Here is a 22873-nt window from a genome sequence, read left to right as displayed (position 1 = left end):
AGCAACATAAATTTATTTGATTTCTAAGACAATCTGGCACTGGGCATACCCATAAATGGATGGAGTCAGGCATGAACCAAGAGTTTTATGACCTGCCTTATTTCTCCCAAAGGTACAACAACTGTGTAATATAGCTGGGTACATTTCCATACCAACATAGTTAAATATTTTCAGGATTTCTTTTCCTGACATAAAGATAGTTACGATTTTCACTACAAAATTCAGCAGCACATTAGAGAAGGAAAATTTCAGGGCAGCCTCACAGAAATTAAATGCAATATCAAATTAAATGACAGCGGGACTACTGCAGAGAATGTATTATTTGCTTTAGGAACAGAAATAAAACCCTGTATTTTATGCTAAACAGCTCTGAGAATGCTGCAGCATTTTGTCTGCTGTTCTGGACTGTCACAGAGACCCTGAGCTCTTGAGTAGCAGTTTAAACTACAAATAACTCACAGAAGCTTAAGAACAGGAGCTAGTGAGTTGTATATGTGTATGTGTGCATTAATATGAACATTAGTATTCATTTGTTTCTCCAAAGTGACTGTGAAAGGAATAAAGAAAAACAACAGATTCTTTGTGCTGCTGGCTTGATGGATTCCTTTCATTCACATCAAGATCTCTTTTTAACAAGGTAGCAGGAAAATAAAGAAAATTAATGAGAAAGAAACCAGTGGAAGAAAGCCAAAAAAGTGATATTTAAAAGGTCTGGCACACAACTATGATGGCCAAGTCTATTTAGGTCACCATGGGGATTTGTTAAATAAGTACAATTGCCTAATTAACTTGCTGCAGCTTTCACAAAACATCATTAACATAATTCTTGCACTTATATGGAGGAGCATCAGTATAACCGAGGACAATGGAAAAATGCTGTTCTACTGATGTTTTTCTACGGATTGTTTTCAAATGCTGGTGCCTACCAGGCACAGAGGAACAGTTTTAAAGTGAAGAAATCATGGTTTTGGAAAAATATTCCAGCAAGAGCTTGGGAAGGATTGCATCAGAATTAACTGAAAAAATCTAGCTAAACTCCAAGTATTTGTTTATAACTTTTATTTTCTCCCATTTTGTTTGCTTTCACACCAGTGTGTGTGCGCAAGTGTTTTAGTTTGCTTCACTTGTTATTTTTGCAATCACTTAACAGAACATAATCTTGAACCTTAGCAAACCACATTTTCAAGAACACTGCTTTGGAGTACGATGCATGGTCTCTGAATTTTTTCATGAGCCAATTTATGACTTTTGCTCATCCCGTTTTAAATTAAAGTTCTCTTTTTTTAAGCTTTACCTTTTTTCCTGATATAGTGAAGATGGATTTCCATTGTGAAAAGTTCTGGCACGGTGTTTGTGGATTGTTACACCAATGTCCCAACCTTATGTTAGTGTGTGCACAGAGCACATCCTAAAGGACTTTTCTTGAAGCTGTAGGTTCTAAGGATGCCACATTTTGCCCAACATTTGAACAAGACATAAGAAATACAAACAAGATGGTAGACAACAATATCTCCAGAAGAAAAACTGGATGAAGCATAAGAATTAGCTGCCTGCAGAGGTTTCTCTGCGGCTGTTTCAGTCTGGTCCCAGCTATGTATGACTATCTGCAGGAAGTGAACATCCTGCTCCAAGCAGTAAAATTTCTCTTGATCTCTTCAAAGCTGAGAAGCCTACTAACAAGTGGGTATAGAGGCTTGTTATTTGCAAATATAACATTAAAGTGATTAGAGAGAAAAATTTTACTTATAAATTATTCATTTTATCCAGCTCCCTGTCATTCTTTCTCTAGGGGGAAAAAATCCACACTACCATACTTCTCATTCAGCATGCTTTCTGTGTAGGCTAGTTACTGCTTTTTAAACTCACTATTTCTGCCTTGCCCTTAATGCAGGTAGCTGCTGAATATTTCAAGAACACAACTTTGCTCCTCATGGGTGTGATTTGTGTGGCAGCTTCTGTAGAAAAGTGGAATCTCCACAAGCGAATCGCCCTGCGCATGGTCATGATGGCTGGAGCAAAGCCAGGCATGTGAGTGAACCTTTGACTTCAGGGTAGTCTGAGGCTGACAGACAAAGCTTGGAAAAACAAATAACAGCTCTGGATTTCCCATTCATGGGCAAAACCTAGCTTGGTTTGGGGGTCTTCCTCCCCACTTTTCCTTTCAGAGTGTGTGAAAGATTAAACGTTTTCTCGTCCTCCTTCTGCCACCCCCTAATCCTTTGCTTTGTTTTCCCTTTACTTTCTATTTTTTAATGATATTGATTTTAGTCTTTCCGTTCCTTCTTTGCCTGTTGTTTAGCAAACACAAAAGGATGTCTAAATCCTGGATATGCTGAAAGTTGCTGGTTTTCACATGACATGTTGATTTCCACGTGGGGCAGCAAACAGCTTCCATTGACATTGTCTTATGACAGTTCTCAGGACAAGGCAGCATTTTATCTATGCACAGCCTGATGTTTTGGCACCCATAAGAAGAAAAAGACTGTGTAGTTATCAGTTGACTAATGAAAAAGTTAGGCAAGGAGGCCTTTAATATTTGTGGAGCCTCAAGAAGGTTTCTTTGTGTTGTACTCCAGGTTGCTTCTTTGCTTTATGTGTTGCACAACAGTGCTCTCCATGTGGCTTTCCAATACATCCACCACAGCCATGGTGATGCCAATTGTGGAGGCAGTGCTCAAGGAGCTAGTGAATGCTGAGGAGGAGCATGAGGTCATCAGTGCTGCAGGCAGCACCATTATGGAAGAAAACGAGCCAATAGGTATTTGTCAGTATCTACCATTCTTTTATCCTTTATTTATCAGTGACCAGACTTGTTGATACACATTATTCTATTGAGGTCAGAGGTATCTGACTTGTACTGCCAAAGACACTCGTCCATATTCTTTCTTTTTGTACTCTGATGTTTCTTATAAAAATGAAACTAAGTTTCAGGATGTGATGGGAGCACTGGAATTGGGAAACTATGTTGAGTTAGGGCATGCACTGGAGTTTGTGGGTCACTAACTCTTTTGCGATAGGATTTTAAAGATTTAGAAGGAAACTTCTGGGAAAAAAAAAAGTCAAGGAAACGTAGAAGAGGGCCAAAAGTTTGCTCCGTGATAATCCCATGCTTGCCCATTCTACCTCTGCCCTTCTAGGCTGCCCAAATCAGAGCAGGTGTCACCAAAAAAAATTTAAAAACTGTAAGAGCTCTGAGGTCCGTTTTGTAAATTTCTTCCCAGAAATAAAGGATTTGGGAAGAAAAGAAGCAATCTTTTCTTTCAATTCACAGATTCCAGGCTGAAATTATGTTGTGATCAGAACAATACGACACAATAAAACTGTATAAGGGTCACAGAGTACCTGAGAGGGTTTGAACAAGTTTTTGATTGCACTAGCTTCTCCGTGTTCAGTGGTGTGGTCCAGTGGCTCAGCTTGGTTCTTACCCCAAGGGGCCACTTTTTCTTCCTTCATTGCAGGTCTCAGTGAAAAGCATGGTCAACCTTCACTGGAGCTTATCTTCATCAATGAGGAGTAAGAATGAACCCTGTACATCACGACTGGAGATTTGAGCCCTACACAGGTTGCAATGAAATGAACCCAGGAGCAGAGACAGGAAGGGCAAGCAGAAGCTTAGAAGTTAATGTTTTAGTCATGACTGACAAGGAAGGCCTTTATGAGAAATTGGATTCATGTAATGGTCTGGATATCACTGAAGCTTCCCAAGATTTATTTATTTATTAACACTATAGCCATTTTAGAGAGGGGGGAAATGTTTCTTAGGGTTTGAAAGATCTTTTTTTAAGTTATGTTTGTGTTCTATAAGATAGTGATGTCCACACATTTTTATTTTTGTTCCCCTGAAGGAACAGTGATGGAGAGGATCCAAGCACAGTATGGAGTGTCCACAAGACATATCCACAGAGAAAACATTTTCAGAGGATTTCTAAGGAAAACCTGAACTGACAAGAGCATTCAAGATAGAGATGAGAGTGGAGTGGGGGAGAGGGTGACAATCAGCAAGGAATACCAGTCCTCCCCTGAAAAATGCCATGTAAAATATTTATTTTAATATAGACAAACTTCTTTGGAAGTTTGAAACACTAACAGTTTCAACCAGATCTCAAATTTGGGTAAAATCTAGTAAGGTGTAAAGGGCAAATCAAGCAAAGCACTAAGCTCTTTGTCAAATTATCAAATTAACCACCATTTCAAGATACTCAGGAGAGTATACAAAATAATTGTCCTAAAACTATGTTATAGACTAAATCCTGAGGAACCTTTTTACAAGTTTTGAGAATAAATTGTACAGTTCCTTCTTGAGCTCTTTTGATTTTGTTCACAGTTGTTCAAAATAAAAGAGAAACATCTTCTTGTTATACCCTTAAAAATTACTTTAAAACAAACTTTCTCATTCAAACAGCACATATTTATGACTTTAAGTTAACTTGCAGGATCTAAATAGTTTTCTCATTAGTCTGGAGACTAAGGAGTTCTCCAATACTCCCTCTGTTGTTATCTCTTTTTATCCCAGCTATATTTTCTGTGCAGTAAAAGAATCAAATTTTCAGTCTGGCATTGTGCCATTAATCCCTTTAAGCCCCGTTGAAGAGTATGTGTGGGATATTCCATTACAGAACTATTATTAAAATAGTATTACTTGAGAAAGAGCTTGAAATTTGACAGGAAAAGAAAAGTAGCACATCTAGAATTAAATCTGGTTTTAATATCAAAGATCACTGGATTGTTTGCATGGTCCACATGCCACACAGGACAGATTTCAATGCAGGCTTTAATGTGACACAGGTGGGTGTTCAGAGACAGCACTAGAGAGGTTGGCAGAGGAAGAACTTGAGTAGAAGAAGGCAATGATAGCACTGGATCACCCAGTGATTCACTCTACTGTGAATGGAGTCCATTCCTAGAATGGAGTATATACTCCCTAGAAGATGTATTTTTTTCTTTCACGGAGGAAGAACCCCATTGCTACACAGCTAGAGACAGAGGTGTGAAACATAATGAAAACTTTTATATATATGGTCAAGATGCCATCTAAGAGGTACAAATTAAATAGTATCCTTTACCAATTCAGTAGGCACTAATTAGGTCTCCCACAGATGTTGCTCCTCCTACCCATGATGTGTGCCTTTTGAGGGAGCAGGGTGAATGGGCATTTTTAAAGTATATTTTCCTCTCTTTATTTTTAGTGCTACTACTACTGACTTCAGCTCCTTGATGCACTCAAAGGTATTGTCATAGGTAGTATCTTCTGAGCTACACTGTCTTCTAATGCAGGAATCATTAGAGCAGAATCCACACAGCTCTGCAACAAACAACTGTTTTCTTTATTTCAAACAAGTAGTGGTTGTCGGCAGAGAGTACATATTGCAAAATGTCCTGCTTTGTATTTAACCTGTCAGCCCAAATCAAGTTGGGGAACATTAGCTCTGTAATATTCATTGTACTTACTGCTGGAGATCCAGAGATCCAGTCAGCAAAAACTAACAGTTCCATCCTGTTTCTAGCAAGTGCAGATCTAATCTTTTATTATCGAGGTATTGTTAGCTTATGCAATTGAGACACCTCAGTTACTAGAAAAAATAACAAAGTCATACCCTTTAGCAAGGATAAGGGATTTGTTACATTGTCCTACATGGCACAGGGAAAAGACCTACATTTTTTAACAATCTAACTTTTAACTTAACTTTAAAATAAATTCAGGTTGTTGTTGTTGTTTGGTTTTTGTTTTGTTTTAATCTTATTGTTTTTCCAGTGTGATTTTGTTTGGTTTGGTTTTAATCTTATTGTTTTTCCAGTGTAAAGTTTATAGCTGAAATTTTAGTGGTTGGTTGTTTTTTTTCTTTTTCAAAGCCCACTAGCCATGACCTTTACAAAGCATCATCAGTTCTGATCTAAGTGCCCCTAGGAACAAAAGAAGGGCTAATCCAAAAGCATTTGCCTCCCTACAGAGTATGAATGGTGTGCACATGATAGCCAACCCTATTGGAAAGAGGAATTCTAAGAGCAATGGGCAGCACATACCTCAGGTAAGGAGATGTTAGACCCAGGAAGTGAGGGAAAAGACAGACATGAACATCACCTGCTTCCCACTGTTTCATATGTGTTCTTTGTAAGCTATGTTACATGGAATAATTCTCCATTATCTTACAGCAGTCGTGGCTTGGCCCTGTGCTTCTTCTTACTCCCATTTTGATGCCCTCCCTCAGTGGCTACTACAACTAAGTTAGCTTTACATTCAGCAATGTGATCACAAGTTTCCCTTCTTATTTGGTTGTTCTATCCACTTTGTTTTTGCAAAGCCTTCTTGGAAAACAGCCCAACTCAAAAAATAACAACCCCTGGCACACAATAGCTGACTCAGAACTAAACCAGCAGCAGGCATGGACCATTTAACTGTTCAGCTAGTTTGTTGGGTGGTCTTAGTATCCACCTGCATTTTGTCTTGCCCTTAAAATCCTCCATTGCCTTAGTTCATTCCAGTATTTCTATTTCTCTTAAGTGGATCCAAAAAGTGATTGCTGTTTGGACTTACTGTGTAGTATCTTAATGGCATAAATTGATGCCCAGGAAAGATGAGGCTAATATCAACACATGAGTTTGCACTCACAGTTCAAAGAATCTGAGCGTACGTTTCCAAAAAAAAAGGCTTTTATGCTGTTCCTGATTCTTATTTTCCTCTTATATCCACTTCCTGTACACATTCAGTGTTTATTTTGTAACAAATATGCTCACTTCACTTTTAACCTACAGGGCTTTTAGCCAGGGTACTCTCATGATGATGATGAACCTATACGCATGACCGATTTTACTACAAAAACCCAAATCCAAATTAATAAATTAAACAAGTCCAGCTGAACCACTTGCTGCCTTTTTCCTGATCTTATATTACACCCTTGGGTTGCATGTGAAGTGCCTTGAAGTACTATAGCTTTTTTCCAGTACAGGAACTTGATTTACCAACATGGAGATTTTCCTGCCATGGCTAAGAAAGCTGCTTTTGGAGTAATATTTTCCTGCAGCTTATTATTCCATATTCCCATTGCCCAGAATTTTTCATGCTTTTTCTGAGACTCATAGCACTTCTTTCCTAATTAGGGATCCTGATCTGTTGTAAGTGCAAAAACTCCAACAAGCATTTGTCTGGTGGCTGCTCATAAACCCCAAGGATTATGGATTCCTACTGCTGCAGTGCTGGCATCTAAGCCCTGCAGGCCACAAAAGCTTTTCCTATCCTGCTGAGATTCCAGTCAGAACTGGAGCTGGCCTAAACCAAAGCCAGAAGTCTTATTACTGTGTGTCCTACATTTCTGCCAAAGACCAGGCAATTCCAGGTCCCAGGAAAGGTTTTGAGTTGTGATCCCGGTTAATCCCTGTGACAAAAAAACTGCCCCGTCACACAAACTCGCTTTCTCTGGGACCAGTATCACCACGGCATTAAAGCAAGTTGGGCTGCTGTTCTGACTACCTGCTTTCTTTGGTGAATGTATCCCCTCACAGGCTCAGATACTGGTCCTGCCTCCTAAGTCCTCAGAATTGGGCCTGAGCACTAAGTATCAATATCAGACCAGACATGACCACATGGTCTGTAAATGCCTCTCCCTGAGTATCTCCTACGCAGCAACGATTGGAGGACTGACAACCATCATAGGGACCTCCACTAGCCTCATATTCTTAGAACACTTCAACAAGTAAGTGACATCGTGGTTGCATAAGAATGATGGTTATGTCATTATTGTCTCTGTGGCTTTCCCCATGGCTTATTTAAAACCTCAAGGAACCCTTGTAAGACAGTCTATCTGAAGGCAATTTTGTTTCCTCCTCTACTGTGATGTTATTACTAATGGTTAATGGTTGAAAGGAGGAGCTTATATTAATAAGCTCAAAATATAGTGCAAAAATAAAAAAAACTAGAAATATGGCCTTACACTGTTGCTTCAGAGAAGATGGGAAGCAGCTCTCTGATCAGCTAAGTATTTAATTTATCATATATGCTCAGGGCTCTCAAAGACGTGAATGTTACCTCTGACAGAAGACTGGTGGTACTTCTCATGCACAAACAGGCATCCAAGCTCAAATTTTATTCTGATCTACTACTGCTGCCCCTGTTGCCAAGTTACCCTTCATCTCTCTCCCTGAAATTGTGGTAGCAAAGCAAAATAATTTTGGAAGCCATCTTTAACCCAAGTTTTTTGATTTTACAGAATTTCCAAAGATCTTGGTGTTGTGACAGTTCCATTAAATGCACATACCAGACAGCTTTGTGAGAAATCTGTAGAATATAGTAGTTATTTCTGTGGTCCACAGTAAGACATACAAAAAAAAAAATGGGTGAAATTATCCTTAAGTCTGCCAACACTAAAAAGAGTTTTAACAAAAAACACAGGTAGGGCCAAAATTCAACTCCTGGTAACTCAGGATTTTTCAAGGTGTCTGGACAATCCAGACCGCCTGATCTTAAAGGCATGAAGGGCTGTACTGCTCATCTGTTGCTCAGTCGTGGTCAGTGACTGACATTCTTTAGCAATTGGTTCCACCATGCACATGTAAAGCAGCTGTTGCAAATACATATTGATATAATTTTTTCTATCATGCAACAACAAATACAAATACAAATACATAAACACATAGGTATACATGTGTGGACATCTATGCATATTGGAGATGCCTGTCCTTTTGTTGTTCTAACTTCTTGTGCATCTTTTTTTCCTTTGCAGCCACTACCCAGATGCTGAAGTGGTGAATTTTGGAACCTGGTTTTTGTTCAGTTTTCCCATCTCCATCATCATGTTGGTCCTGACTTGGTTATGGATGCATTGGCTGTTCTTGGGTTGCAAGTGAGTGCAGGTTGTTCAAGATGCATGGATTATGAAAGCAGGGCATCTTTGGCTCCTCCAGAATATGTCTCATAAAAATTTTTCCAGTTGCAAATGACAAAAGTAAGGCCCAACTTCCTTCTTGTTGCCAGAACAAGTACTGAAGGAAATCCTATTACTTAGCTGCACTGCATAGAAAAGCAGTGTGCTTTATTGCTGCTTGAGAGTGAAGTGACTAGGTATTGCTGATGGAACCTCTTCCAATGCGTTCACCCCGTTTTTTGATTCTCATGATCATGAGGATCCCGTGGCGGATAAAAAATCTTGCTAAAAGTCCTTCTGGAAAAATACAGGTTAAAAAATGAATAGAAAAATAACTGTGAGTGAACAAGTAACTTTTCAGATCTGCCCCCAGGTCAATGAAATAAATGTAAAACCAATTAAAATTAAAAGATAAACAGAATCCATATATTTCTCTTTTAAGTGGAAAGGACTCACAGCCTTTTGATACCAGTAAATCCCTTAGCCCTAAAATAAGAAAAAAGTTCAGTCTCCTAGTACATTTGTACCATGTATTCTCTTTGCAGAGGCACTCAGCAAAGTCAATGAAAATGGGCTAAATGTGTGCATTTAGAGCAGATTAGTTAATCTGCATTAAACTGTGGTGCAGATACTTACTCAGTATTAAAGTGGCCTTAATTTAATTTAGTTTACTCTTAAAAGTAAGCTGAACTGACATCACTAATTTATTTCACCTAAGACAATGAACAAAATGATAATGACTTCTGCTTGTTGTTGACCTTGATTTGAAGTGGTAATTTAGAGGTGAACAGCTCCATGTCCTCAGTCAGTCTCCTGAACTGTTCCAAATTAAAGGCTGGAAGAAGTTTGTTGTTTGTTGGTTTTTTTTAATCTTGAGAGGAAACAGGCCCTAACATGACCCTCAATATTTTATTTATTTATTTATTGTAATAAATATAATTGAAATTCCACATTGCATCCAAGACCTCGTGCTGATTAATGTTGTTTTAAATAATACCAGAGACTGAAGCATTATCAACCTTTTGAGAATTACTGGTTGGTTCTAAGTCTCTTTAATCTCTGACTCCTTTTCACTGCAGTTCATTAAAGAACACATTATTTTAGAAGCTAGACTACAATACACTGCCTTCACATCCTCCTAAGCTTAGGAACACTTATAACATGTTGAAACAGCTGCCTAATTCCTGTGTATAAATGTTTACTGAATTCCTATAATGTTCCTAAGAAACCCAGTGTCATCAATCTATTCTTACTTGGCCCAGTTGGAACATAAGACTTGCTTTTTAGGCTCTAATAGACTGGGTGAAAGTGGAAGGACAATGGACTCAGCAGACATTTTTTGCCAGTGAAGCAGAGATAAGGGTAGAATCATTACTATAGAACTGGCCATTACAAACCTTATAGTTCTTCCTTTCCAGCAGCTGCATTACTGCAGGTGGATTTTACTGGAGTCTAACAGCAAGGTTTGCAAAGAAATATAAATACTCACAGGTGAAGGACAGTGCAAAGTGAGCTAAAAGCAAGTGTCACATAGATGCCCATTTACAAGTGAAATGAAAAGCCTGTTCAAGACTTTTTTTTTAACTAGACAGGGCCAGCCTGCATCTTGAGCTATGCCAATACTTATGAATTTCTGGCCATAGCCAAATACATGGAGGGTAGTCCATGGCTGGGCCAGTGCTATGGCATGGATCTCTAGTAGGGTACCAAATAAGGTATCAAAACAGCAGGAACTATAAAACAACATTGTGCTCCCATGTTACTTTAGTTGCTGAAGTCCCTGCTACTGCTACCTATTTTAGACTGGCTTAACTGCAGAGGTTTCTCAGCCCTCCACACACACCTCTATGTGACAAAGGGTACACCTGAAGCAAAAAAGCAGAGACTTGTGGCTCAAAGCACAGCAAAGTAATGCTGTGGGAAGAAAAGAAAAGGAAAAGGTTAAAGTGGACTTGAAAGTATCTTAATTTAAATTAGGAGTGTCCAGACTTCATTACAGTATTAAGGCAACTTGAAGAAACTAAGGACTTCACCTGATTTTCACACAAATCTGTAGCAGATTTAAACGTGTTCAGCTATGAAATATGCTTTGCTTGTAACTCCATGCCAAAAGTTCAGGCATATTTCACCAGGATCAAACATGAGGTTGATTGTGTGACCTCTGTGGCAGAGGTAATTTGGTGCTACACTGATTGTGCCTGGCTTAGGAACAGCTAGTATTAGTAGAGGCAGACAGGTTGTGAAAGGCATTGATTTACTCAGCATAGCTTTCCCCCTTTACTTACTGTGAATCCTGAATATTCGAGTCAAACCTGGGCTCAAAAGCTAGACCGGGCTCCATATGTGTTGGATACTCCTGATCTTACTGGAAAGCCCAACGGGAATTGACCCATTGAAAAATCTGTTGATAACTGGCCTCTGTCACAGTTGTTCCATGTGATGATAGAAATTAGCCATAGTCTTTGGAAGTTTCTGGCACCAGTAAAATCTGGCCACCAGCAGCTGTTTGAGGAAGCCCAGCCAGAGCCTGAGATGGCTCTGTGATAGCAGTTAGTATTAGTCTGAGCATCCCAGGGACCTTTCTTCTAGGACTAATTCTTGGAAGAGCTGGAAACTACACTACACAAAGGTTACATGCAGTAATTTGCCAGGCCTTGCCCCAGTCACATCTTGTCCCAACAGCCTCTGGTAACTGGAATTTTCAGTTTACCTCATTCTTATTACTATCAGGCATGGGGTTTTTTTTGTTGTTGTTGTATTGTTGTTGTTGTTGTTTGTTTTGTTTTGTTGTGGTGTTTTTTTTTTTCCCCCACACAGTGCTCTTGTCTAATCTTACTGTGTTATCTATCTCAGTTTTAAGGAGACCTGTTCTGTGAGCAAGAAGAAAAAGACCAAACGAGAAGAAATGTCAGAGAAAAGAATTCAAGAAGAATATAAGAAACTGGGAAATGTCAGGTAAAATGAACCCGCCTTCCTGAGGAATTTGCCTCTCCAGGCAGGAACATTCTTTTGTATTGCCCTCCATGTTGCCTTTGGCTCTTTTAGATTATTTTCAAACTGTCAGGTCTTTCTCCTCCTTTCTGGGACAGACGTAGCACAAATGCAAAAATGAACTAAAATCAAACACTTTGTTACAGGCATGCATTTATTTACTCATTTACTTATTTCTAAAGAAAAAGGAAATTAAAGGAAAGATTAATGTTTCTACCAGGGTCCAAAGGTCATCTGAGTCAGAGTTTGTCTCTACCTTTGAACAAAATTATTAAAGGACCCTTCTTCCCAATTCAAGCACATACTTGTTTTGGTGGACAGAAGTTCAGTTAGCAAAGGCTTTGTAGAAACTCCCACATTACGAGATGTCCAGACCTCTCAGTTGCCCATAATCTCTGTTTATGGTGGCAAGAAATGTCTCTTGAAAATACTATTTTGTAAGGTTTTCATCTTTCAAAAGGAATGACGCCTCAGAAAGTCCATTCTTCCCAAAACATTTTTGTGTTGTTCAACTGGAATTTTAACAGAACACTTTGCTGAATATGATCAAATCTGAATCTAGACTGTTGTACAGACTGTAACAAAATATGAAACCAGACTTAATTTAAATCTATTCTAAATTAAAATCAGTATACTTAAGTAATCTTTTTCCCATGTGCTTAAAATATTTGTGCTAATCTACATTGCATTTTGCTCTTATGCTTTCTATGCTTTCCAAAAATGCAACAGAAAGTGTTTAGAGTGGAAAAGAAACATGAGCTTTGTTACCAAACTTAATCTGATAATAATGAAAACACAAAACAAGCATTTATAAATATTCTTCTTCAGGTCTTGCCCGTGAATTGCACATACAGATTGATATTTTTAGCCTATTATTTTACGGGTTTTAGTTGTGTCTCAGCTGGGAGCCAAACACAGAATTCTGTAATTTAAACTAATCTTACTTTCTATTTTCTGAATGGTTTTTCTTTGCCCTTTCTGTTGGAATGAGTTTGTGCTTTCTTACTTCTGGAATTTGCTTTTCTGTTTTCAGATAGACCTTGAAACTAATTACTAGTTTTTTAAATTTGTGTATTTTTTTCCTAGCTATCCTGAGATGGTGACTGGATTTTTCTTCATTCTAATGACCTTACTTTGGTTTACTCGTGAGCCTGGCTTTGTACCAGGATGGTCATCTTTTTTTGAGAAGTAAGTGGAATTCCCTATAAAACCACAGAGGAATATGCATCTTCTCACTTTCTGCAATATTTTTTGTCCATAAAACATCATCAGCCACTTTTAACAAAGTGGTCAACAACGAAATGTTTATTCTTGCTTTTTAAATTACATCTGTTCATATGGCACCAAACTGTATACTTTCTCACTAAGTAGAATGAATTAATTAGAGAAAGTAAAATATATACATATACAGAATATAAAAAGATAGGAAGGTCAGATTTTGAAGTGAAAATATTTCCATGAATTCATAGAGAATTCATCACTGGAATAGACTGCAACTATAGTTCAAATTAAAACTTAAAGTGTTGTTTGTTTGTTTGTTTAATTTAACTTTGTAAGTATTTTTTTTTTTTTACAAAAAATGTATTTTTGTGAAGATAAATTTTATCAAGAAAATGCCCATTTTGGTTAAATATTACATGGAATGGTGGCTGAAGCTTTTTTTTTTTTTTAAATAATGTTGAAACAAATAATTCTAAAAGTAACTGTAACACACAATGCATACCAAGCATAAGTGATTTGAACTTACTTTCTGCTGCATACAATTATTTTAATTTTTCACCCTAATTTTGACAGAAAAGGAATTTCTAATACTGGGGTTTCTATAGGATCTCCACAGTTCAGCACTTCTTATAATACTTTTTCAGACTGAGTTTTAAACATTTAATTTATAATCAATCTACAGTTCATTTCTAAAAGATCACTTGGGGTTGGCTTTCCCCAGAATGTATTTACTGTTTCTTGCTTCTAGTAAACATACTATTTTTCCTGTACCTCCAAGCTGATAGATTTGTAAACCAAAGTGGATTTATTTTTTTCACTGGAATGTTAAAAATTGTTGAGCAGTGATTGAAGTTGGCTACTGGAGTCAGTTTAACAAATGGGGAAAAAAAATCCCATCTGTATCCTTGATAAGGAGACATATTATTCTAGTGGGTTGTCAGTAAGATTTCAGATGTGGAAATACAACTTCACCTACAGCAATTTGCTTGGAGCCATGTACCTTGTTTCAAAATGCTTTTGTGTGTGTATTTTTATGATAATCCTACTGTTCATTTCCTAGGAAAGGTTACCGGACTGATGCCACTGTCTCTGTATTCCTGGGTTTTCTCCTTTTCCTCATTCCAGCAAAAAAGCCATGTTTTGGAAAAAGGGAAAAAGGTGAGAAGGATGCATCAATAAAGAGATCTGACACAGTTTCCAGTGCCTTTAATGATATTTTTCAGCTCTCTGTAAAACTTTTCAAGAAGATATTTTTATCGTGGAAAGTCAAGATAAAGTTTCTTCTCTGATACCAGCCCTTCCTACATCAAACTCCTGGTTAATACATATTGTCTCATCCTGCAGATTACAAACAGATCTTGTATCTGAGGCCACCATCTTTTCTGTACTTACAGAGTTATCAGAATTTAGGACTGAGTTTTAGGAAAGTTGGGATGGAGTTCCATATAGAGAACTACAACGCAAAATTTTGCAAAATTGGCTGAAGATAAGTGCTAGTAAATTATTTAGTCACCATGTATACAGCAGATAACATTGGTCAAGTAAACATACAAGAGGTCAGTTAATATCAGACTAAAGTTCCAGCTTTGAGAAATGCTTTTCTCACAGTTTTCTTGCCAAGGGCCATACCACCCTGACAGCCATACCATCCTGATGACACTCGATCTGGTCTGATCTTGGAAGCTAACCAGGGTCAGGCACAGTTAGTACTTGTATGGAAGACTACCTGAGAATACTGGGGGCTGTAGGCTTGGGCTTTGAGCAAGCTGGTCTAGTGGAAAGTGTCCCCGCCCACGCAGGGGGGTGGGAATTAGATGATCTTTAAGGTCCCTTCCAATGCAAAATATTCTATGACAACAACAATAATAATAATAACAATAATAATTACACATTGCTGCTTGGGTGGCACTCAGAGGTATTGATTAGTTTGCTGTTAGAACCTTTCAGCAGTCATATATGAAATCAGAGTCCGCATAGAGTTTTATGCAAGGATTACATAGTTATGTACATAGATATGTTTATTTTTCCTATTGACATATATGCAGCATTTAGAAAGAAATTACGTTCTCCAACTCCTACTTCAAGAAAATACTCAGGCCTCTATAAAAATAATGTCCTCAGATGAAACCTAGGGACATAAATGCACTTTCTCAAGCTTCATTGCCTACTGGAGAGAGAAAATGCCCTTCTTTGAGAAAATAATCCCATTGTAACTCCATCTTTATAGTCTACAGATAATTTGCATACATGTACACAAAACAGAGTACACAGTCCCTCAAAAAGCTATAGAATAAACATAGGGTTTTGTAACTATCCACATCAATGGAGTGTTAATATGCTGCACTTTCTGAGGCCAAGTTAACCAAAGAAACAGGCTATGTTCTTCACCTCTCTCACATATAGTTTTCAAGATAATGCCCACAGGTGTTAAAACAATCCTACTAGCGTGAAAAATGTGAAGATCTTTGCAAAAGGCCAATGTAATAGTGGACACATATTTGCTTTATTTTGATACAGGGGATGGCGAAAAATCAACAGACGTTAACACACTGGATCCCATCATTACGTGGAAGGACTTCCAGAAAACCATGCCCTGGGAGATTGTAGTGTTGGTTGGAGGAGGTTATGCCTTAGCAGCTGGATGCAAGGTACTGATTAAGATTTTATCCTCCTCCCTAAAAAAATAAATACATAAATGATAATAATAAAAATTAACCTGGACTTTTATCCTTTTGCATGCTCCCCAGTATGGATTTACAATGTGGATACTTTCAAGTTTGTACATAAGGCAGTCCCTGCTCCCTGCACTGAATGGACAGCTATCTAGCTAATAAAAAGATGGTTAGGGCTCAAGTCAATTGTGCAAGCATCTGCCATTTCAGATGCTTTCTAAAACCTAGATATTCCTCCAACACTGGCAGAAACAACATAAGATCTGAGGAAGACCTCACACTTTCTCAACAGCTAACCAGAGACAGGGGGAACATCTCAGCTGCCACTGGATTGCTCCTCCTCCAGCAACAGAGTTAAGCTCCTGGTGCTGCCTGGACAAAGCACACTCTAGGCTCTACTGACTGATCTAGACAGTATAATTCATGAATACACATCTTGCTGCCTATAGACTCCTATAAGTAGAGAACTAAATTTACGTATTTTAATCTCAAAATTAATTCTACCTAGACTGTGCAGTCCTTCATCACCAATTTGCAATACTCCAGTTCACATGTGGAAGAAGAAGGGATCAGCCTTGGAGACTTTGTCATGTAATTAACTGCCAATAGTATCTTTCTGTTACTATGGACATCTATTCACTGCAGTGAAATCCAGTTTACTGAACAAAACGACATGCAGAAAGCATTAATCTAAAATTTATTTGCTGGAGGGGTTCTCTTATGGAAACTGCCCTGAAGAGAAGAGTCTGTTTTTCACAAACATACTAAGTGTTCAGTCACTTACGTGCTTCTGTCCTTTCTCCAGACCTCTGGCCTCTCAACATGGATTGGACGTCAAATGCTCTCCCTGAGCAGCCTTCCCTACTGGGCTGTAACTCTGCTGGCCTGCATTTTGGTGTCCCTGGTAACAGAGTTTGTTAGTAATCCAGCAACCATAACCATCTTTCTGCCTATTTTATGCAGCATGGTGAGTAAAAACAATGACATTTTCAGTCTGTTGTTTCCTGACAGACTCATGGGAAAGTTTCAAGGTGTCAGGACATTGGCACTCTGATCACTTGACACCCAGCCTGGGTTCCCAAGCTACTGTTCTGCAGTCCTTGCTTTAGGAAAAATAATAAAATTGGGCAGATAAAAATGTATTTTGGCACCACAAAAGGTTATTCAATACCTCTCAGAAAAAGTGAAAATATGGGTCCTCCACTGGGGGATTCAGAGTCTACATACAAGAAAATGTGATAATGCAATCGACAGGTGAAGTCCACATATAGCTTGGGATAATTTTATCAATGTAATTTTAAATGTGTGTTCATTAGCTAGTAGTCACCTACTCACTACTTGCAAGAAAAGACTGTAGAAGTGGATTTTATATCAGATTAAAATGTGTTCAAGAGGGTGATCTGGTGAGTGTACTATCATCCAACAGAGAAAGCAGAGATGTTTTTAAGGGATAGAAAAAAAGATTCAGGAGACTGGGGACAAAAGCAGTGGAAAAAACCACAAATTTCATTCTATATTGGAATAGCAGTTACAGAAAACTCTTTTTGTTTTATGTAACGTGAAGCAAAATGTAGGTCATGTTTGCCTGTTATAACTATTTTATGGGATTGTCCCAAAGTACATTATTTGAAGAGCTCTGAAATATTATGAAGATATGGTCAGATTAAAATAAGTAATTATGTTTGTATGGCTTGTGAGTTCAAGTTTACCTCTGTTCCATGCAGAGACTCTCCAAAAGAGAAATTTAGAGAAGCAATCTAGTTTTAGTAGTCTGAACTGCCATCTTAAGGCAGTCTCTCTTTTTTGACTGTAGAAGTAACCTGAAGATGCTTCCGTCTCCAAAACAAATTTAGCCTTGTGAATTCCCTTCCCTCTCCCTATGACATAAAACTAGGCCATAGCAATGTAACAAAAAATGCAAAATCTCACCACCACCAAAGGCTGCAGTGGAAGAATCATTCTTTAAACCATTGTAAAGAATATTTCACCATTACAGCCTTCCTGCCTGCTGTGGTTTAACCCCATCTGGCAACTAAGCACCACACAGCCACTGAATCAGTTCCTAACACCCCAGGAGAGAACTTAAAAGGTAAAAGTGAGAAAAACTCATGGATTGAAATGGAGACAGTTTAATAGATAATGCAAAAACTGTGCATGTAAGCAAAGCAAAACAAGAAATTAATTAATTGCTTCCCATCAGCAGGCAGGTGTTTAGCCATCACCAGGAAAGCAGGATTCCATCACACTTAATGGTTACTTGGGAAGACAAATGTCATTACCCTGAGCATCCCTCCCCTTCCTTCTCCTTTCTTCAGATTTATATGCCGAACATGATATCATATGGTGTGGAATAACCCTTTGGTCAGTTGGGATCAGCTATCCTGGCTGCTTTCCCTCCCAACTTGTTGTGCAATCCCAGCCTCCTCACTGCCAAGGCAGTATGAGAAACTGAAAAGTCCTTGACTTGCTGTAAGCACTGCTCAGCAACGATATCAGTGTGTTATAAATGTTATTCTCATCCTAAATCAAAAACCAAAACCAGGACACCACCAGGAGAGTTTGGACCATGAACATCTAGTTTTATGAACCAGCATTCAGAAGGATTTTACATAATGGTTTCACTATCTTCAGAATGAAGTAAATTCTTAATGCCAACATGTTGTAACTTCTTTTGGATGAAGAATAAAGTGGCAGTCAGTGTTAAGATCCAGAAGACACAACACAAAATAACACAGAGAACAAGTGGAAAGACAGAGCAAAGACAGCCTAATAGTAGTAATCTTCACCTTCCTCCAGTGTGAAATGTCTGAAAATAAAGCCCTGGAGCACGACCAGCTCCAAATCATAGCACTATCCTACTCTACAAACCAAACAAAAAATACTTCACACTGTTTAGAAACTAGGCAGATGAGATTCACACAGTCTTGTTTTCTTCATGTAAAGCAGAGAAGGTCCTTTCATCCTAACTATGAGCAGTGGCTTTTACTGGTGCAGAAAACCCCCTCTCTCCCTCTCTCCTTCCAGTCAGAAACCCTGCTCATCAACCCTTTATACACCCTGATTCCTGTCACCATGTGTATCTCATTTGCGGTGATGCTGCCAGTGGGTAATCCTCCAAATGCCATTGTCTTCAGTTATGGGCACTGCCAGATAAAAGATATGGTGAGTCAAGAGATCAGATATATCCTCCCACACTTCATGCAACTTCAACACCTTGTTCACACATCCAGCAAATATAATAATAATAATAATAATAATAATAATAATAATAATAATAATAATAATAATAATAATAATAATAATAATAATAATAATAATAATAATTTAAAGTCATATCAGTCTGCATTTCTGTCACGTGATCCAGCTGTCAGGTTGAGAATACCCACACATCTGCTGGATAATCACATTTCTCATCTTTATTTTTTATGAACGCAATGGTCTAAAGAGGTGTCAAAGAACCGAAGTACACAATCCTTTGTATTGACCCATTAAGACAAGCACAGGAGATAATGAGACATTAAATTTATCACCAAGTTCCACATAAAGTCATGTAGTTACAACCCTGCAATGTGTGGTATAACCTCCAATTCTGATGATCTGATTGAGAAGTTCAATTGACAAACTGAGCAGTTCTCCAATGACCTGCATCAGCCTCTGACTATCACTCCTCAAACTCCCACAGCATAGTTTTATACATAATATTCATTGTACTTTTTTTGGCTGTAGCAATCAGTATACGTAACTTATCACACTATATATGTCAGCATGCACGCATACATACACATATACATACACACCACTGCTTTCCTTTTCCCATGTTATCTCTTTCTGATCAATTTGTCATTGATTGTGCTCTGATGCATTTTGCTTTTGTAGGTGAAAGCTGGCCTGGGTGTAAACCTGATTGGCCTGGCTGTTGTCATGGTGGCCATCAACACTTGGGGAATTAGACTCTTCCAGCTGAATACTTTTCCAGAATGGGCATCAGTCAGCAACATCACCAGCCAAACATAATCTCCAATGAAAAAGAAAAAAGAATGAAAGCAAAAAAAAAAAAGAGTGCAAGACCAAAGTGAGTTGGGACAAAATATTAAAACTATATTGCACATACGAAAGAAAGGAGAAAACTTGTGTATACATGGAAACAGGATCCGTAGCAAAACCATGAAGATGATTCACAGGGAGGTCTTTTGTGTAAACTTTTAAATTCTGAAAATAAGTGTGAGTTAAAAGGAGAGATTAGCTTTGCTCTGTTGTTGCTTTCCCTATGATACTATAAGGCTGAAAAAAATCTCTCCTTCAAATTCTCTGTCTATGGTTTTTCCATGTCCTAGAACAATTATGTAGGACTTGTAAAACAGGGGATATATGACTAAAATTACAGAAGGCAAGTATACATACACTGGTATAGTCAGTATTCAGCCCTACCTATTCACTCAGCAAGTGAATGAAGGATGAGTCTTATTCCCAAACCCAGAGTTATGTAAGTCTGCTTCTTTTAAAGGCAAATCATTATTCTTCTTTTGAGGTGACTCATCACTGTGTTGGAAATTTTTTCCTATCTAACCCATATGGTGTGCACAGAAATACAGCTACCAGCTATAGCACTTCAAAGGGATAATAGAAATGACCAAACAGATAGGAAGAAGTCTCCTGGGAAAGACAATGTTGTTTTTTTTCACAGCACTAGTATAAAGCTTCTGATATTGCAGTACTTGCAATCTTTGCTTTGGAAGGAAAAGCTTCAGAAATAAAGTTTTCTTAATAGCTTCCTTCCTTATCATTGTATTGCAGTGAGAGTTGTTTTCAGCAGGGGAAGCTGTGACCAGCGAAACCTTACCAGGCCAACAGATGCATTGTTCTCCTCTCTCTTTGGTTGTTGTTTAGATAGTTATGCAGTTGCAATTCCCCTGACAGAGAAAGTGCAGTCTTATTCAAGATGACACTCGGTACTGCTCCATGAGTAAGAAGGGAGAGGGCTGAAGTGGAGTGGTGCTGGTGTATCTCCTCATTGTGTGCATTCACTTGAACATCACACCCACCTGCTCTCTACCAGCCCAGAGACCAGGAACTTCAAATGTAGGAAACTGTGATATAGAGCTGATAACTACCAAACCAAATGGCTCATGTCTTTATCATCTGCAAAGTGAATGCCCTGCTTTCCTTACTTGGACCCTGTGATACTTGGTAAACCTTCACTTGTGTTGTGTCCTGTTTTTAATAATTTCTTTAATGTCAATGCACTTAAGCTGTATATTAGAATGATAAGATCTCATGTAATCACACTCTTAAATTTATACTTAAATGAATGTTTATGTTTGCCACTTATAATCTAGGCTCTCTAGATGTTAGTGTGAATGTTTATTCTGCAAAAATAAAATGTCAATAAAATAAATTATTCACTACTGCATATTCTGGTGCTCTGCAAGAATATAAATATTCACCTCATAATCCACCAAGCCCTTAGTAGAAGTAGTGTTGACACAGCAGGAGGTGCTGATTTACTGCTTCTATCGAAACAGAGGGATCCCTCAGACTTGTCTCGGAAATAAAGAGACAGTAAGAGGTCACAGGTTGGCAGAGGGGGAGCAAAATGAGAAAATCACAAAAGCATGTCTTAGCCCTTGTACTAAAAGCAGGAGGCAGCATCATTTAGGAAAACAATTGTTATTCATAGTAGTTTCTGTAAATTTGGTTTTGAAAAATAAAGTTTCTGTGAAACAATGGCTGAGTGCATCCCCACACCCTCCTAATCCATGAAACAAGTTCTCAGCCTCACTTGTCCAACCCTTTCCACCTCCCCAATTCCTGTGTTCGTTCTAGCCTGAGATTGCTGCTTTGCTGCACACCAGCATACAAAGGTCATGCCTGCCTCTGGGATCCAGATCCTCCACACCACTCTGTCACTCTTCCCTGAGTGTCTTCCTGCTCCCCAGCAAATGGCTATTGCTAGCCACTTCTGCTCAAAGCAGAAGCACCCCAGCCTCCCTACTGGAATGAGCTGCAGTCCCCCAACAAGCTGCACCCAGCACCACAGCCAGTGAAGCAGGACAGAGAAGCTGCCATGCCTGTCCACAAACATAAGCAGCTTTCTCAAAAAAAAAAACACTTCAGTGGGTGGGAGTCTGCAGCACCAAGAGTCCTGTCCCCATGCACAAGCAGGACATCTCTTTGCTCACAGTCCCCAAAGTTACTTTCAACCATTCTCCCCCTGCCAAGAAACTCTTTCTGGCTTGTTCTCTTCCTAAGGCTTCAGCCTCTCTGCACCTTTTAATGTGCACTCCTCTTCTAATACTTTTCATCCTTTTCACTTCACGCTTCATCCACCATCATCTTCAAATTGCCTAGCTGCTCAGCAATAAATCACCCTTCACCCTCCTAATACTTATTGCTCAGCCCAGCTCCCATCAGGCCTTGCTATCCCACACCTTTCTCAGAGAATATGAATACTGGATACTCTAATTTGCAAGAGAGATGAGCAGCTGGCATGTCAACCAGCTTCAGGGAGATCTAGGATTACTCACAAATCAAATAAGGTGTCCAGCAATAGCACTAGGTAAATGGGAATTGCTTGATGTTGTGCTGCATTTCTCAAGCAATTTCTTCAGAAATATTTCCATGAGTTTCTGCCATAGTTTGAGTCTCATGAGATCAGTGCAGAGAAATTGGAGGGGACTTAGGCAAGGAGTTTCCCCCATGGCCTTCCCTTCTGTTTCTGTGCTCTCAGGATACTTTGGTGTTCATAGCTGCTGCCACTTGTTACTGCCATGTCCCACCAGGCATTTGCAAGAAGGCAGTGTGCTGTACCAGCCATTTTTCCATATTAGATCAGTCAGTGCATGCCCCACAGACAGATTCTTCCTCTAGACATACATGCATTATTGCCTTCTTTTCACTGAAGACATAACAGTACATGAGAAAGCATTTAGTGACAGCATCTGAGTATCAGAAAGGAAAATAGCAGCAGATGAACCACAAGCTTAGGACTGGGAAGATCCATGGCTCATAGTGTCAGAGTAATAGGTGCTGACTGCTGCTGCTGCTGCTTATTATTATTATTATTGTTCTTCTTCTTGTTATTAAATTAAAATAAATGGCAACTGGACAAAGAAGTGGGAAATTTCCACTGGTATC

At 38.7% G+C, this 22873-nt stretch overlaps 1 protein-coding gene across 2 annotated transcripts in view; it reads left to right on the top strand.

Annotated features, from left to right (window-relative positions):
• The window catches only part of SLC13A4 (solute carrier family 13 member 4), a 28738-nt gene extending 7589 nt beyond the window's left edge, over window positions 1–21149 (top strand). The window contains exons 3-16 of one of the 2 annotated variants that reach the window (XM_051640589.1): window positions 1892–2028; window positions 2577–2758; window positions 3459–3513; window positions 5187–5226; window positions 5949–6026; window positions 7498–7688; window positions 8715–8834; window positions 11709–11810; window positions 12933–13034; window positions 14128–14225; window positions 15585–15715; window positions 16545–16706; window positions 18764–18901; window positions 19616–21149. In XM_051640589.1, the coding sequence (XP_051496549.1) occupies window positions 1892–2028; window positions 2577–2758; window positions 3459–3513; window positions 5187–5226; window positions 5949–6026; window positions 7498–7688; window positions 8715–8834; window positions 11709–11810; window positions 12933–13034; window positions 14128–14225; window positions 15585–15715; window positions 16545–16706; window positions 18764–18901; window positions 19616–19753 (1674 nt within the window). In that variant the 3' untranslated portion in view covers window positions 19754–21149. The remainder of the gene's footprint in view (window positions 1–1891; window positions 2029–2576; window positions 2759–3458; window positions 3514–5186; window positions 5227–5948; window positions 6027–7497; window positions 7689–8714; window positions 8835–11708; window positions 11811–12932; window positions 13035–14127; window positions 14226–15584; window positions 15716–16544; window positions 16707–18763; window positions 18902–19615) is intronic. The other variant, XM_051640597.1, reaches the window with a different exon arrangement.
• Window positions 21150–22873: the final 1724 nt, after the last annotated feature.

This window comes from Apus apus, chromosome 1 (genome assembly GCF_020740795.1).
Source record: "Apus apus isolate bApuApu2 chromosome 1, bApuApu2.pri.cur, whole genome shotgun sequence".
Classification (NCBI taxonomy): domain Eukaryota; kingdom Metazoa; phylum Chordata; class Aves; order Apodiformes; family Apodidae; genus Apus; species Apus apus.
Note: the sequence above shows the minus strand (reverse complement) of the source record. Positions and strands in the feature narration are given on the sequence as shown.